This window comes from Pungitius pungitius, chromosome 19 (genome assembly GCF_949316345.1).
Source record: "Pungitius pungitius chromosome 19, fPunPun2.1, whole genome shotgun sequence".
NCBI classification, from domain to species: Eukaryota; Metazoa; Chordata; class Actinopteri; order Perciformes; family Gasterosteidae; genus Pungitius; species Pungitius pungitius.
In genome coordinates, this window is record NC_084918.1 from 983,339 (window position 1) to 998,657 (window position 15,319).

At 46.3% G+C, this 15,319-nt stretch overlaps 2 protein-coding genes across 6 annotated transcripts; one reads left to right on the forward strand and one right to left on the reverse strand.

The window, feature by feature from the left end:
* Positions 1-2,019: 2,019 nt before the first annotated feature.
* klhl15 (kelch-like family member 15) lies at positions 2,020-7,397 on the reverse strand. 2 transcript variants are annotated; one of them, XM_037456628.2, is made up of 10 exons: positions 7,164-7,205; positions 5,346-5,433; positions 5,107-5,214; positions 4,478-4,616; positions 4,212-4,400; positions 3,879-4,103; positions 3,622-3,783; positions 3,324-3,533; positions 3,061-3,251; positions 2,020-2,898 (listed from the first exon to the last, which is right to left on the reverse strand). In XM_037456628.2, exons 3-10 carry the CDS (start codon positions 5,124-5,126, stop codon positions 2,139-2,141), a joined length of 1,896 nt encoding a protein of 631 aa, XP_037312525.2. In that variant the 5' UTR covers positions 5,127-5,214; positions 5,346-5,433; positions 7,164-7,205; the 3' UTR covers positions 2,020-2,138. The 2 variants fall into 2 exon arrangements, with proteins under 2 accessions (XP_037312525.2, XP_037312524.2); XM_037456627.2 differs by lacking the exon at positions 5,107-5,214 and having other exon boundaries at positions 7,164-7,397.
* A 5-nt stretch (positions 7,398-7,402) lies between these two features.
* Positions 7,403-10,409, forward strand: LOC119198995 (stonustoxin subunit beta-like). Of its 4 annotated transcripts, none has more exons than XM_062559339.1 (3): positions 7,403-7,592; positions 8,204-8,458; positions 9,259-10,409. In XM_062559339.1, the coding sequence occupies exons 2-3, from the start codon at positions 8,209-8,211 to the stop codon at positions 9,810-9,812; spliced, it is 804 nt and encodes a 267-aa protein (XP_062415323.1). In that variant the 5' UTR covers positions 7,403-7,592; positions 8,204-8,208; the 3' UTR covers positions 9,813-10,409. The 4 variants fall into 4 exon arrangements, 3 of the variants coding, with proteins under 3 accessions (XP_062415323.1, XP_062415324.1, XP_062415325.1); XM_062559340.1 differs by lacking the exon at positions 7,403-7,592 and adding an exon at positions 7,932-8,089; XM_062559341.1 differs by lacking the exon at positions 7,403-7,592 and adding an exon at positions 7,932-8,089 and having other exon boundaries at positions 8,209-8,458.
* The last annotated feature ends 4,910 nt before the right edge of the window (positions 10,410-15,319 follow it).

The following is a 15,319-nucleotide window of genomic DNA, read 5'->3' on the forward strand; positions in this document are numbered from 1 at the left end:
TACTGGCTAATCAATAGAGTAATATCATTATTAAATTGCAGCTCTAATTGATTGCCTGAAAACATTTTTACCCCCCCCCCCCCCCTTTGAAAACAGAATGTGTAATGGTCTGCAACATGGTTACCATGGTAACCGAAGGACACATGGAGACACGTAGACAGAAGGACACGTGTCCACATGGTGAAGCTCTTAGGTCTGCTGGAAACGTTTGTATTTAACGGAAGAAAAAGCTGAAAACCGTATTTAGTGGATTTTTAATTCAGTCGAATGTGAAGTTTCTGGAGACGTAAATAAAAACCATCCGTCCCTTAAAACTCATTTTAAAAGACAGAAGACGGCTCGACGGGACGTCCAGGTAATAAATAAAGACGTGGCTGTGAGAAAAAAAACACCCCATTCATAACTTAAAAACACAAACAAAATAAATAAACACGTGGAACTCAGTGGCGTCGCCCCGGTAACGAGGAACAAACCCGGCCTGATTGGGGCACTTTTTAAATGTCTGAAATGAACACATCTGACAGTTGATGAAAAACAACAAAGATAAAACAAATAAAAGAACACAAAAAAATAGAAATATAAAATCAAATATGTCAGCATTTTCTCTGAGAGGTGGATTTAGTTCAGTAGTTATGGAGCGTCTCACTATCAGCTGCTTTTATTGCAATTTAAAAAAAGGTAAAATTACAAATTATATAAATATCACTGGTCAGATTGGAAGAAATTTTATAGTTTCATCTTATCCGTGTTTGCTGATAACATTTAACTGCTTCAGGTCCATTAAAAAGGTATTTTACTGAATAAATAAGAATTAGAGCGTAATGAACCTTAGAAGAAACAGGATGAATTTAAAGTGTTTTAGGAGACTGAGGAGGCATTTCTTCAGCGGACTACATTTCCCATCAGCACCGTTTTGCATCCACATAAAAGGTTGTGAATTACTCTTTAAAAACACATTTCCCTGAAACTGATGGGTGTGTTTGCTGTAAACGTGCTTTTCTAAAAGCTCTATTTTTGTGTGAATGAAACCTTTAAAAAACAAACAGGAAAATATCAAAAGGATGAAATATTGCGACCAGCACAGAGTTTAGGGTCCAACTGGTAGGATGAGAACACGAGAAGGTTCCTGCAGCAACTCAAAGAGCTCCACGCCTCACATCTGATCCCATCAGAAGGTTCATTTCAGACACCGCGGAGCGTTTTAATACTGCAGCTGCTTCCAAGTGCTGGTAACAGTGTGCATTTAGAGCCACCACAGCATCCCATAATAATAATGACAACAATAATAATAATAATAATAATAAAGTGCAGGGAATGTAGAGGAGGTTTAAAGCACAGCCAGTGACCACAAACATTCACAGCTGCTCTAGAGAAAGGGCCCTGCTTCCTGTTATTGTCAAAATAAAAAAAGGTACCGGTCATCACCACCAGGATGATGTCATCGTTGCATGAATGAATGAATGAATAAATAAATGCCCTTGTGTACCATGAGTTATGTAGGATTCATCCCCCCCCCCTCTCTCTCTCTCTCTCTCTCTCTCTCTCACACACACAGGAGTAAAGAGCAGAATTAGGACTAAACGCACTGGAAGAAGCAGCTTGTGTTAACGAGGTGAAAGAATCACTTTAATCCCTCTGAACCGTTTGTGTTCATGTGGAAAAGTGTCCACACTGCAGTGAATAGTGTCGACTTGTTTGTATACCAATGGCATGATGTAACATCTCTTATAGGGCGTTTGATAGAAATAGTCTTTAATCTATTTCTCAGTATAAGCAACAGATGCTTCCAGTGCGTCTCTGCAATAAGCTGAAATACACGAGGAGGAGATTTTAAAACGTTTCCTCCCCCCCCCCCCCTTCAATTTTCTGAGAAAGCGGTCTGTGAAAACGCTGCAGCTAACGTACGCGGCGTCTCCCGTTGGCTTCATTGAGAACAGTGTGGCCCGTTTCCCTCCCCAGAAGGAGAGTGCTGGACTCTTTTTTTATTTTTTTTGAGAAAGTCTCTTCCCTCCCTCCCTTCCCCCCTCCCCGCCCCCCCGCCTGCGAAACACCTGATCCCAGAGACTTCAGGTCCTCGAACGGCGCGTTCTCCGTGGCAATAAAAGAAAGAGCGGCGGCCTCGCTGCAGGGAGCCGCCCTCAGCTGCAGCGCCGCACGTGCTCCAGCACGTACTCCGGGAAGTGCAGGCTGCACACCTGCAGACCGTCCAGTTTGCAAGGCATCCTGGGATACTCGTCCTCCTTCCACTTGTTCTCGTCGGGGTCGAAGGTGAGGATGGAGTCACTGTAGTGGCCGTTGTAGCACAGGCCGCCCAGCACCATGATCTGCCTGTCCAGCACCGCCACGCCGTGGCCGCTGCGCCCGATGGGCATGGAGGCCAGGATGGTCCACTCGTCGGCGTCGGGGTCGTACACCTCGGTGGACGGGCAGCCCTGCGACTCGAAGGACGCCCGCAGGATGACGCACACGCCGCCGAACACGTACAGCTTCCCGTTGTGGGAGATCATCTTGTGGAAGCACCGGGCGTAGTTCATTTTGGATTTGTTCTCCCAGCAGGAGGCGTGGGCGCCGGGCGCCGGCGGCCCGCGGCCCGCGCGTGTCCTGTGTGCGTCCGACCCGCCGCCTGAGCCGCCGCCTCCTCCTCCTCCCGCCTCCCGCCCCGGGTCGAACACGCACACCTGTTTGGAGGTGGAGGAGGAGGTGATGCCGCCGGTGATGTAGAGTTTGCCGCCGAGGACCGTCCCCTCGTGGCCGTACTTGTTGACGGGATACGGGTCCACGAACTCCCAGCGGTCCTCCGTGATGTCATAGCGCTCCGTGGAGTAGAAGGTCTCGTCCCGCGTGCGGCCCGCCACGGCGTAGATGAACTTCCCGATGACGCCGACGGCGAACTCTGACCTGCAGACGACGAAAGCTCGTTGAATCATCGCAGTGAGCAGATCGTTTCAGTTCGGATAAACATACGAAAACGTATCGTCACCAACACTCGCTTTCACAGACTACAGTGAACACACCACGATAGCGTTAGAGCGACGGGGAAAGAGAAGAACTATCGCTCACCGGGGCACCGACATGTCGGCCATGCGGAGCCACGAGTTCTGTCGCGGGTCGTAGCGGTAGACTTTGGAGGAGGCGTGGAACTCGCCGTCGGGCCCCAGCTCCTCGCCGCCCAGCAGGAAGGCAAAGTTGTTGACGATGGCGAGGCAGTCGGGGCGCAGCGGCACCTGAGGCCCCTCCAGCTCCCACCACACCTGGAGAAAGACAAAGACTCAGCGCACTGAAGGGCTGCCGGCCGGCGGACTGAACCGAGCCGAGGGCGGCACCTTGGGGCGCTGCAGCAGGAGGATCTTGCTGTTGACCATGCTGTGGCCGATCATCCCCCTGAAGACGGCGGTCTGCGGGCGGACGGAGCGGATGCGGTTGGAGCGCGTCTCCACCAGAGGCTGCTGGTTGACGTCGTGGAAGTAGCCGAGCGCCTGATCCACCTCCTGCCTCAGCTGCCGGGAGTACCGGTAGAACTCCGACGTCTTCACCTGCGCGCGAAGGAGGATGGAAACAGCGGCGTCACGGGAGTAAAAAATAATAATAACAGATCAATTCTGTGGGGAGAGCGGCGCCCACCTTCTCAAAGATGTTGGCGGGGGTCATGAGGCAGAAGCGGACGGACTGCACGATGGTGTCCGTGTGCCTCCAGCGCCGCCGGTCGTGTCGCAGCCACGACTGGACGGCTTCGTACAGCTCGATCTCCGGGAAGCGGCTCAGAGCGTCGCTGTTCAGGTACGCCTGAATGGAGAGAGACCTCCAGAGGTCACGTTTACCCAACTAATGATGCCTTATTAGAAACCTGACAGCAGACTTATGCGACTTAACGAGCGGACCTGCAGTCTCTCCAGGCTGAGGTAGGACAGGAAGTCGGGCCGGCTCATGAGGGGCACGAAGTTGTCGAGCAGGAAGTTGTCGAGCTGCTCCTGGACGCCATCCACGCCCACGCTGAAGTCCTCCAGGAGGCGCATGACCTCGGCACAGTTCTCCAGACAGATCTTGGCCAGCAGGAAGGAGCAGCAGAACTCCACCGCCTCCGTCAGCTGCACGTACATGGCCGCCTGCGGGGGACAGGAAGGGAGAGGAGGGAGAAAGCAGAGGAGGTCAATGCGCGGGAGGTTGTTTCGTGTGCGATCTGCTCGTGGAGTCGTCACGTTGCAAAGAAGCACCTGCAGGATCTCCTGGACGGTGGGCATGCTGAGCTCCAGCGAGCCGTAGTACATGAAGCGCAGGATGTGGCCGAACCCGGCCGCCGTCAGCCCCTTCATGTGGATCTTGTCCTGGTCCCTCTCCCTCATGTCGGCGGTGAACATGACCCGGAAGTAGTCGCTCTGGGTGGCCAGCAGCGCCTTGTGGGCCTGCAGGAGGCGCGGAGACCAGTTTACAGGACAGGACCCAACGTGTGGCTCCACGATGACAACGGAGGGGGTCCTACCTGGAAGTGGTGCTCCTCGATCAGCAGGGTGACGTCCAGCAGCAGACGCTCCTCGTACAGAGCCCGGAAGCCCGACGACACACTCCCATCATGCACCTGGGACAGGTACACCTCCACATCTGCCCCCGACATAACACACCTGGGGGCATGACGGAGAGAAAAGAGCGGGAGTAAAGGAGAGGAGGTGGGTGGAGACAGCAAGAGGGAGATGAATATATATATATATTCATATATCTCTCTGTAGAAGGACAACACTGAAGCCGGATAAATAACAGCTATTTATAGTCTCTCCACTGTGAGGATTATGTTTGTAGCTCTTCAAGGACTTCCTAAAGTCTGCATTAAAAGCTCAGCACCTGGGTTGTTGCATCCTAGCCAACGTGTGTGTGTTTCTGCACCGACACACCGGGGAAGTGACCCGGCACAGCTGCAACGCGGGAGATCAGTAAAAACGATATAAAAATAAAAGCAAAAGGATATAAATCCTGCTTCGTCATCCAGTTTCTTCAGCGTGAGATCAAATGAAACGACACGAGTTTAAAAAAAGAAAAAAAAAAACATCATCTGCACGCCTCCATCAACCTACAGACACTCACTCACATGTGAAAACACACCCACAGCACACTCACCTCTGATTGGCCACGGGCATGTCAGAGGGGGTTGTCCGAGCCAATCAGAGGACAGTGCCCTTGTGTCCGGGAGACGCTAACAATGTCCCTTTTCTGAGCGTCAATCACCTGGACGACAAAGTCAACACAACCGCCACGTTACAGCGAGAACATCTGCAAAGTGTTCAGTGCAGGACAATAAACCACAGCTTCCACCGAGAGGCCTCAGCACCAACGAGGGGAGGGATCACAAAACGTACCTTTTGGAGCCCAGCGGAACAGTCGCAGGGTTCGGCGGCTGAGCGCTAAGGGGCTGCTCGCATTTCCTGTGTTTATGTTTCCCCGGTTCTAACAGAGAAGGAGAAGTAAAACAAAAAGGTGCAAAGACATGAGACATAACTGTGTCCCAGAACTGTCCCCAGCCAGCGACCACATGGACCATCATTCACTAAATGAACCTCATGCAGCAGTGAAAGAAAGTTGAAACTAGAGAGTGAGACCATAAACTCGTGTTTACAATGTTTACTGAGGGAATAAATCAAGAGAAGTAGAGTCTAGAGTAGAGTTTTTCTATGGGATCCAGAGGAGTCGCCCCCTAATGGTCAATACACAGAATGCAGCCTTGAGACCAATTTGTGACAATACATTTACGGTTTATTTTATTCTACAGAATATATATATTAAACTAATATATTTAACATTAATATAAATGAGTATACTCATGTAACACAGCTGCGTAATGACACTCTTCTGCGCTTCCATAAAAATGACTACTTGCTGCTTCTCTCTCAATCTCATAATCCCCCCCAAAAAAGCCCTTTACTTCTCACACAGAATTATTTTGAGTTTTGGAAACATTGCACGTGAACACACACCGAGTAGCAGCTAACGTAACTACTTTGACAAAGGTTAGTCATACACCACATCTTAATAAAAGTCCAGAAAATACACACAGAAGTTAAGTTTTATACCTTCTGCCTGTTGAAATACGTCCGTTACATGTTGGATAAACTTTAAATGCAAAGTAAGACATAACTACGTTCTTTTAAAACTGCTGCCTTACAGCCGTGAGACTTTCACGTAATAATAAGTCTGATTGTTCCATTCATTAATTCATCTGCAAAATAATGTTCCGAATGTCTTCTTTGCTGAACTCACTTTTTATATTACAATGAATAAAACACTCAAATAATTGGTATTTATGTTTGTCAACAGAAACGAATTCATTCTTACAAATGAACTTTCTGTTGATTCGATGAACTGCTTAACTTTCACAGATCTAATTATCTTTATTGAATCAACAGCCCTAAAATCCCAAAGTTTTGCCAACATGCTCAAACAGGTAAAAGTATGAACCGGACATTTAAACAAAATTATTATTTCGGCTTTAACACATTTGACTTTTAAAAAAAACACAACAGGGGAAGGTTCTGATGGGAAGAGGTGCTCGGTGTCACCAGAGTGGAAAACAGCCTCCCTAAATCCGTGGCAGGATCAGCGTAGTCCCGCGTGAAGAGGCGTCACCCCCCGGCTGACCTGACCCGGGTTCACCCCCCCCCCCCGGCTGACCCGGGTTCACCCCCCGGGGATCAACAGCAGGAGGACAGCAGCTAAGCTGCCGCACAACGGGTCCGTTACAACGGGTTTGTTTACCGTCACAACAGGAGGAGCAGAGAGTAATGCTACAGGCTAACGCTAACTAACAAGGGGGGGGGGGTACCGGATACGTCCGGGTGACTCCACGTCACACTGGCGAGGGCAGCAGCACCAGTCTCCCTTTAGTGCGCGTTAAATTAAATGAAAGTTTGCCACGAGACCCCAAAAACAAAGGCTCGTGCTGCGCGTAGCGGTGCGCGTGCCCGCTGGGGCACACGGAGGAGACGGCGCTGCTAGCTAAATGAGCTGAGAGTTCACTCCACCGCTAAGCTAGCAGGCTAGCTGCGCTAACGGACACGGTTATCAGGGGGAGGGGGGGGGGGTTGTGTGTGTGTGTGTGTGTGTGTGTGTGTGTGTGTGGGATGGATGGATGGAGGGGGGGGGGAACAGCTCGTAGCTTTAGCTGCTAGCAGCAGTCTCACCTCGGCGGTGCGAATCCCCGCAGCCCCTCTTCGACCAGGCAGCTCCGGCTCCTTCGGACATGAAGCGGCGGGTATTATTCCGCAGTCGAAGGACGGGGACGGCGGCGGTGCACCGCCATGGTGTCGCCCATCTGCCAGACGCAGAGACCCCCCCACTCGGCTTCTAAATCAGACGGGACAACAGACCGCAGCGGTCCACGGGCTTCGCGGACGCCATTTTCTGCGCCGGCGTCATTTCCCTTTTGGGGCGGAACTGAAGGGCGTAGTGCGGCGACGCGAAGATCGCGTGTGGAGCGAGAGGGACGCTTCACTCTGACGCGCTTCCGCGGCACTCGAAACCATCGTCACAATGATTGGTTAATGAAGCCAAGTAGGAAGGACAGTGGGGTGGAAGATGGTAAAGCAGCAGAAAAGCTCCATTTGGGTGAGGTGAGTAAACCTGTGCCACCACCCCTACCAGTGCGTCTGGGTGTGTGGCTGAAGGAGAAGAGCAGCTGGGTGGAGGTGTGATGCAGGTCTCTCCAGGTGAGAGGAGGAGGTCAAGCGACTGCTGGATGGCTGGCTGGCAGGTCCAGAGGCCTCCTGAGACGAGGTGCTGGACATGTGTGGAGCGGCTGGGGTCGGTAAGAGAGGAGAGGTCACCACAGAGAGCAGGTGGAGCCTGAGGGCTGTAATATCTGTGGGAGGAGATTCAAACAGGTACAGAGAGCAAAGATCAGGTCAAACCTAGCGAGGGCACGCTATGTCAATTCATCTGGATGTCAAAATGCCTTTACAACATATTACTATAAAAAGTATTCAATGTTCATTATGAAGGACAGCAATTGGCTTTCAAAAAAGTATCAATGATGTGTATCTAAATTGTTGAACACAATTCACAGATTCACCCATCTTCTGTCTGTCTGAGGACGCTGACTTCATCAGAGGTGCATAGAGAAGAATTTGTGTATCGAAACCAATGAAGCGACTCATCTTTAAATCACGCTGTTTTTGAACTGTAATTGTTCTCTATGGTTGATATTTATTGGGTGTCTTTAAAGGACAGATGGCGAGAGTCAAGAAGGACATCTTAAAAATGTTAAAGCAGCTCAAAGAGGAGGAGTTCAAAGAGTTCAAGTGGCACCTGGAGAACGAGCCAATCCCTGGAGACCCCCGATCGGTCCCATCCAGTGACCTGCAGAACGCAGACCGGATGCACTACGGCACAGACTCGGCTCAGTTGGCCACGGCGGTTTTGGTAGAGATGCAAAAAAACGATCTGGCCGAAATATTATCCAACACCACAACCTCTGCGGGTAAGTTGTTGAAAAGAGAAACAAAGACATCAGATGGGTATAATACAGACACAACAGAAGTAAAGATGAGATCCTCCTCCTCCTCCCAGGAGGTGCTTCATGTGCCCAACACAACCAAATGCAAGAATGTAATGCATGGGTTATAATGCAATGTAAGTCGCTTTGGGTAAAAAGCGTCAGTTAAATGACATGTGATGTAGAAGTTGTTTGGTCACAAGTATGAACATCAATGACCATCAATACAGGCAGAACATTAATGAAATGTATAATGACAATACCATTCTTAATAAGGGCACCACCCTGGGAGGAGGCATCGAAAACCAAACTATAAAATGAGCCTCATAATTGGTGTTCACTCAATAAGGGGAACTATTCCACATTAAGCATGTAGGATTATAGCAGCTATTGTCACACTACAAATGCACAAAGAAGTCACAGAAAACGTCTTGTTTCAGGCGAACCGAATCCTGTGGGAGGAGATGGAGATCAGGGTGAAAAGACTTTGTAAAACCGTCTAATTATTGTACTCTTTTTAGTAATTTCATGGACATAGTTCTTGATTGTCAAGTTCTCACAGTCAGTATTCAGGTAGCTTCAGATAGGCTGCAGTGAAATACAACCAATAGCTTCATCCAAGGGAAATATTATACAGTTAAAGATATTATACCATTAAAGTAAAGCACCATTGAACCATCTTTACACTGTGACATCACTCATTCACCAAATCGAAGAATCAAAGTGTCACTAGATGAACACATGATTAATAACTGCAGCTGTATTGTGTCTTGTTCTCTCATCAGATTCCTGTGAACTCACAATCGACACAAACACAGTAAACGAAGAACTCAAACTGTCTGACAACAACAGGAAGGTGACACATGTGAAGGAGGTTCAGTCACATCCTGATCATCCAGACAGATTTGATTACTTTCGTAACCTGCTGTGTAGAACTGGTCTGACTGGTCGCTGTCACTGGGAGGTTGAGTGGATAGAAGGAGTTGATGTATCAGTGAGTTACGGAGGAATCAAGAGGAAAGGAGACAGTCAGGATTGTTGCTTAGGACAGAATGATCAGTCCTGGAGTCTGTGGTGCTCTGATGGAGGTTACTATGTCTGTCACAATAAGACAGTAACACGCATCACCTCCTCCTCCTCCTCCTCTGGTAGAGTAGCAGTGTATGTGGACTGGCCTGCTGGCTCTCTGTCCTTCTACACGGTCTCCTCTGACTCACTGATCCACCTCCACACCTTCAGCACCACATTCACTGAACCTCTTTATCCTGGCTTTTGCCTCTGGTCCTTGTCTGGTTATGGTTCTTGTACTGGTTCCTCAGTGTCTCTTTGTCCTCTTTAGGACGGTGGAGAACCTTCCTCTCTGCTCACCACATAGTTCAGTCTGTACAGCTGATGGAGGTTCATGTGGGTGTAGGTGCAGGTGGAGCAGGTGAGGAGTACCTGAGCTGGTCTGGACTCTGGGGGTCCACAGCTCTCTGGGACTTGTGGTGTCTGATGGAATCAATAATCATCATGTTGGCTCCTAATTAGAGTTTAATCTTTATCTTCATGTGTCGCAATGTTCAAGAAGAAAATTTATAAAAAGGGAATCTCTCTGCCCTAATATGAGATAAATGTATCTGTATGATAAATGGTCCTTATTTTTCAATCCGATTTTGACTTCAAATCGTTCCAAATGTGTGCAATGAAATCAATTTGAATTTCCTGTCAGTTGTTCTGAATAAGAAGAAAGGGTTTAAGGACAGATAATATCAGGTACTTCTGTTTTTATTAACGTTGATATACCAGTACAATGTTGAGTCCCTCCATGTATTACTTTGGGAATATAATTGTATGATTAAAGTCAGTTTCTTTCTTTTGTTGAATTCAGTTTTTATTTGAACTATTGTTTTCAGTTCCACAGTAACATTTTCCTCTAATAAAAGTTTAAAAACTATTGGTTTCAGCTTTAATTTGTTTTCTTCTGTGGTTATAACACGTTTATACACAAATGTGTCATAAATAACACTTCGATTCACAGTGAAAGATTCAAATCAACAGAAACAAAAACGACAACCAATCATCAGTCTATTTCCTGCACATTTAAAAAGCAAAATAAAAGCTTGTTTTCAGAGATAATGTTCCCATAATGTAAACCAACACTCTCCGACTGCTTCACTAGCCGATAACAGCTGTGTGGGTGTGCGCTGGTCTGCAGGCCCGGGGTGGGTCATCGGGAGAATCGGGTTCCCAGTGGGCCGCTTCACTTCTGGGCCGGACGAGAATTTCATTTTTGGACATTTGTCACGTTAGTCCATCTTTTCTTAAAGTAGGCTACACACATTCTGAAGGACTGCACATGGTTCTGCGCCTTGTGTCTACGGACTCGTTTCAATTCATGGTTCAAAAGGTTTTCGCTTATTGCAAAGCAAAATCACCTCCAGACCAACAGAGTGACGTCTTTGTGTGTGGAACTCGTTAGTTTGTTTATTCATCAGACATTTTTGCCCCGTGCAGCACCACTGCTGCTTTTCATATATATTTGTCCCGTTTTAATAATGGCGGAATTGTGCTATGAAACCAGAAATGTGCGACTCCGGAAAGGATGCAGTTAGCTGACCAATCACAGCCTTCCGGGCTGCTTGAGCTTGCGTTGCTTTTGAAGTTTATGGGTCGACGAACGCAAACACACAAGAGGGAGTGAAAAGGCAGCAAGGGGGCGCAACTAGACTTGACACCGCAGCCTCTGCATGGGTTGTACCATGCGAGGAAGTTCTCCCCTCCCAAAAAAAGAGTTGTTTTCAAGAGGACAAACAAGTGGCAGCTGGTAAAGAGAGACACAGGCCTAATGATTAGCAACGTAACTATTCTGCAAACGTTGTAGCGTTGGTTAATATTGTTGTATCCTCGACTTATTCACGAGCAAAATAATACATTTAATTAAAATATTCTCCTTTTTATATTACCCACTATATTCATAGACTTTGCAAATATTACGCAAATATTGATAACAAAACTCAAACTTGACCTGTGTGGATGCAGTGAAATTACTCTTAATTTTTGTTTTCTTTGTGGCTTCTGAGCAGCAGATAAGCCAGTCTCCTGCTGAAAATGATGAGCCCGAAATTTGCAACGAAGAGGCCACGACTACAGGGACATGTAGAAAGGATAAAAGAGTTAACATGAATTAAAGTTATTTAATATAAGAAAGAGCAGTATATGACACAGTTATAGATAAAGTGGCTGAAACCGGTGCAATGCTTAGGTGGTCACTAATGCTGTAAATGCTGTTGTAGGATATTAGAAATAAATTGACGACCCGGTTCATAAATTAACTATAAATAAAATGCATTGCAGTGTACACCAGAATACAATAAAGTAATGAGAATGTTGTAAAACCACTGTAATTTTGAGACTGTAATCAATATAATATTACCAATGTACAGTTGTGATTGTATTTAATGTAATGTAACCAACAGTAATGCATTCATGTAATACTTGTAGACTGAGAGACATTCGAAATCCAAGGTCCATTAAACTCACCAGGAGACCACTCCCAGGGGGCGTGGCCAATGACCTTCACAGCTTTACTGACCTGTATAAATACCTGTAGGCGGCCATTGTTCTGGAGTTCGCAGGTAGAAGCAAGAGACAGGCACTATGTGGTAGCCAATGAGCTGCCCTGTGGCCTGTGGGTTGTAAAGACCAGCGATTCCTCAGCTGAGATGTTCTTTTTAGCACAACATCTTATTTTTTATTAAGTAAGATGTTTTGTCCAGATACACCCTGAGATGTTAATACGACTGGAATCTGCGACCTGCAGTTGTCCCTGGGGGAGACCTCCTCTTCCTCCTCCTCCTTCCGTCTACAATCAATCACCAACTCTTTGGGGTTTTTTTCAAAAATATTCACCCTGACAAAAGATTCCACCTCTGATAAGCAGACCAACCAGAGAGAGTCACCTGAGAACTTCTGCATGTTACAGGACTCATTGCTCTGCCCAGAGTCAGCTGGGTGAAGTGAGCATAAAAAGGGGATGAAACTGTTACTTGTGCTGCTCCAGTTTGAGTTCAAATAGTGTCAAGGTTTTTGGGCAAACTGTGGTCGAGACAGAAGTTAATCCAAAAGCGAGCAGTAGTGCTATTGTGCAGTTTTAAACTCATAGAAGGTCCATCACCAAAAAGGCCCAGCAGAGGATGTTCTTCCTGAGGCAGCTGAAGAAATTCAACCTGCCAAAGACGATGATGGTGCACTTCTACACGGCCATCATGGAGTCCATCCTTTAGTCAATTAATTCTGGTCGAATTAGTCACACTTCCATCCTAAATTGAACGGTTAGGCCCAAAAGGTGAAAGGGCTCAGATGATAAGAAATAATGTTGGTCAAATTCTGTGGTCTAAGGAAAATGACTTGTGTGGCATTCAGACATTTTGACTCCAGAATGTTTTACATTTTTTCTCGATAGACAAGAACAATGAAGAGATTAATTCACTTCTACAATGTGACCTTTCATGTGACCCTCAGAGTGACCTCTGGAGCTGTGGGCGGATGCACAGCGTCAGGCTAGAATTGGGTTGGGACCCATTGCAACAGACAACCTGCTCTTAAGCATGTTGGACACACCGCCATAACACTGTTAGAGAAAATCTATTTACCGCCAATTAACACTGGTCTGCTGAAGCCTGTTTAGGAGGAGGGTGTTTTAAAACTCACCGTGAACTGAGAAAATAAACATGTTCCTCAATATGTAGATTCAAGATCGCAGGTTTGGAATGTTTGGACAGGTTGTCTCTAGTGGCAGAGAGACACCTTTTGAAATGAGTATCCTCTTTAGTTGTACATTTGAGTAAGTTCCTCTATCATCACCAAGGTCAAAGGTCACATTTATCTTGAGGACACTGTGATGTCCTTGATAAAGCAGCAACCAGGAGTCCCATGGTAACTCTGGAGGTGGACAGAATCAGGACAACTAGTGACCAGTCATGGCATCATTTCACATTCTATACTTGACCTATTTACAAGTAGAAGAAAGAGATACATATAAAAAGTGCTGATAATATCTTCTTGTAACACCAATTAGGAATTTGAGAAAAATTGTCCAGCAGTACACTAACATCTGGGTAAAGCACATTCCATCTCTGCAGCTTCCTGGTCCGGAGCGCTTTGGTGGTGCCAAAGTGGGACTCTTGTTAGTGAGTCCACCTCTTCACTCTGCAGCTGCTGATGGCGTTTTACAATGCTTTTCTCTTGGAAATAAAATGTCTCTGTCCCTAAAATCTGTCTTTGAGGTGGAACTAACATGGGCGCAATCAGTGGTATCTTACTTGCTTATTTTTTTCAAAATAGTAACAATAAAAATGAAGTAATATTCTTTGGAACACAGTCCAACATTAGATTTTCTCGTCCTTTGACCTCTTCCGCTTAAACATTCAATTCAGGATTGAAGTGTGACAAATGATTATGTAGGTTCATTATTCCTAATGTTTAATATGAAGAAACCAAAAGTTTCTTCATTAGATGTATGTTTGGTTATTAAATGAAATGAATAAAACAAGATGTGTACAACAATGGTGGCAAATTAACCCTAAAAACCACATGAAATAAACAGCATTAAATACATCTGTAATAACAGATCAATAACTTAAACATAACATATATTTAAATCTATGGTTTAAACACATGTGTTCTGCCACCTAGTGGTGGAGATGTGAACACGTTCACTCTGCGTCTGAAGCAATGCGCGGAAAATAAATATCAGAGCCAACCGACCACAAAGCACTTTGATGAAACTATATGAGTAACTATATTATTAGCTCTACCACTACGTGTATTATCAACTACATTCCATCAAACAGCGAAGTATCGCTGTGTACTTTTAGCGGCTACGCTTCGCATTTTCGTTGTTTGGGAAAAACCACAAAAGGGATTAACGCAGTAAAAAGTTGTCAGTCTGTCTCATTTTTTGGTTCCAAACGAAAAACGAAAAAACGACTATAAAGGACAATCAAAAGTTACACGGACCCTTTTTACAACATCCCATCACTGCACTGAATATAGTACAATAACGTGTAAGGTAATTCTATTGTTAAAGGACACACTGATCCCAGTGAGCACAAGACGTAATTTCAACGTTGAAATATGGTTGAAATCGGGTTGAAATGAGGTCTGAACGTCTAAGACCTCATTTTAACGTCTTTTCAACAACCGGCGAAAAAGTGCGTGAAACCTCAACGTGCTAGAAACGGGTAAATTTCTCGATTATGTGTCATGTTGTAACGTAAGGACGATAACATCATTAAGATTATCATAATAATGAATGAAGTGGTCGGCGAAATTTGGTCTACGCAAAGACGTGATTTCAACGCATTTAAGATTTTTCTTAAAACGTCATGAATATGGAAATACAGAGTGTGTGTCTGTTACGCCGCCACCCCGGCTCGGGAGAGGAGGCGTAACAATATGCTTTAAGGACAAAATAATGCGGGCCGTTTCAAACATTAGTTGAAAACACGTAACTCTGATCACATCTGTAACGCGCATGCGCAAGTTCTTCCACCGGGAGCAGCGCGAGGGGAAGTGTGTCCGGGAGCAGAGCGACGTGAACGGGCTGAAACAACCACGGCTACCGGCCCCAATACTCTGTAGGTACGTGAGTGTTTGAATGAAGCACACCTGGAACTATAACCAGTTATTTTACTTGTGCTGCCCACTCGATACGGGAAAGACTGTTATTTTGGTAAGCTAGTTAGCGTTAGCGCAGATAGTTTGCTAGTTAGCATGCTAGCTCGGAGCATGCTAGCGTTCAACATGAACTGGACCAAAAGTAAACCTCACAGAGTATTTTCCGTGTGTTTGGTGTTGCTAATG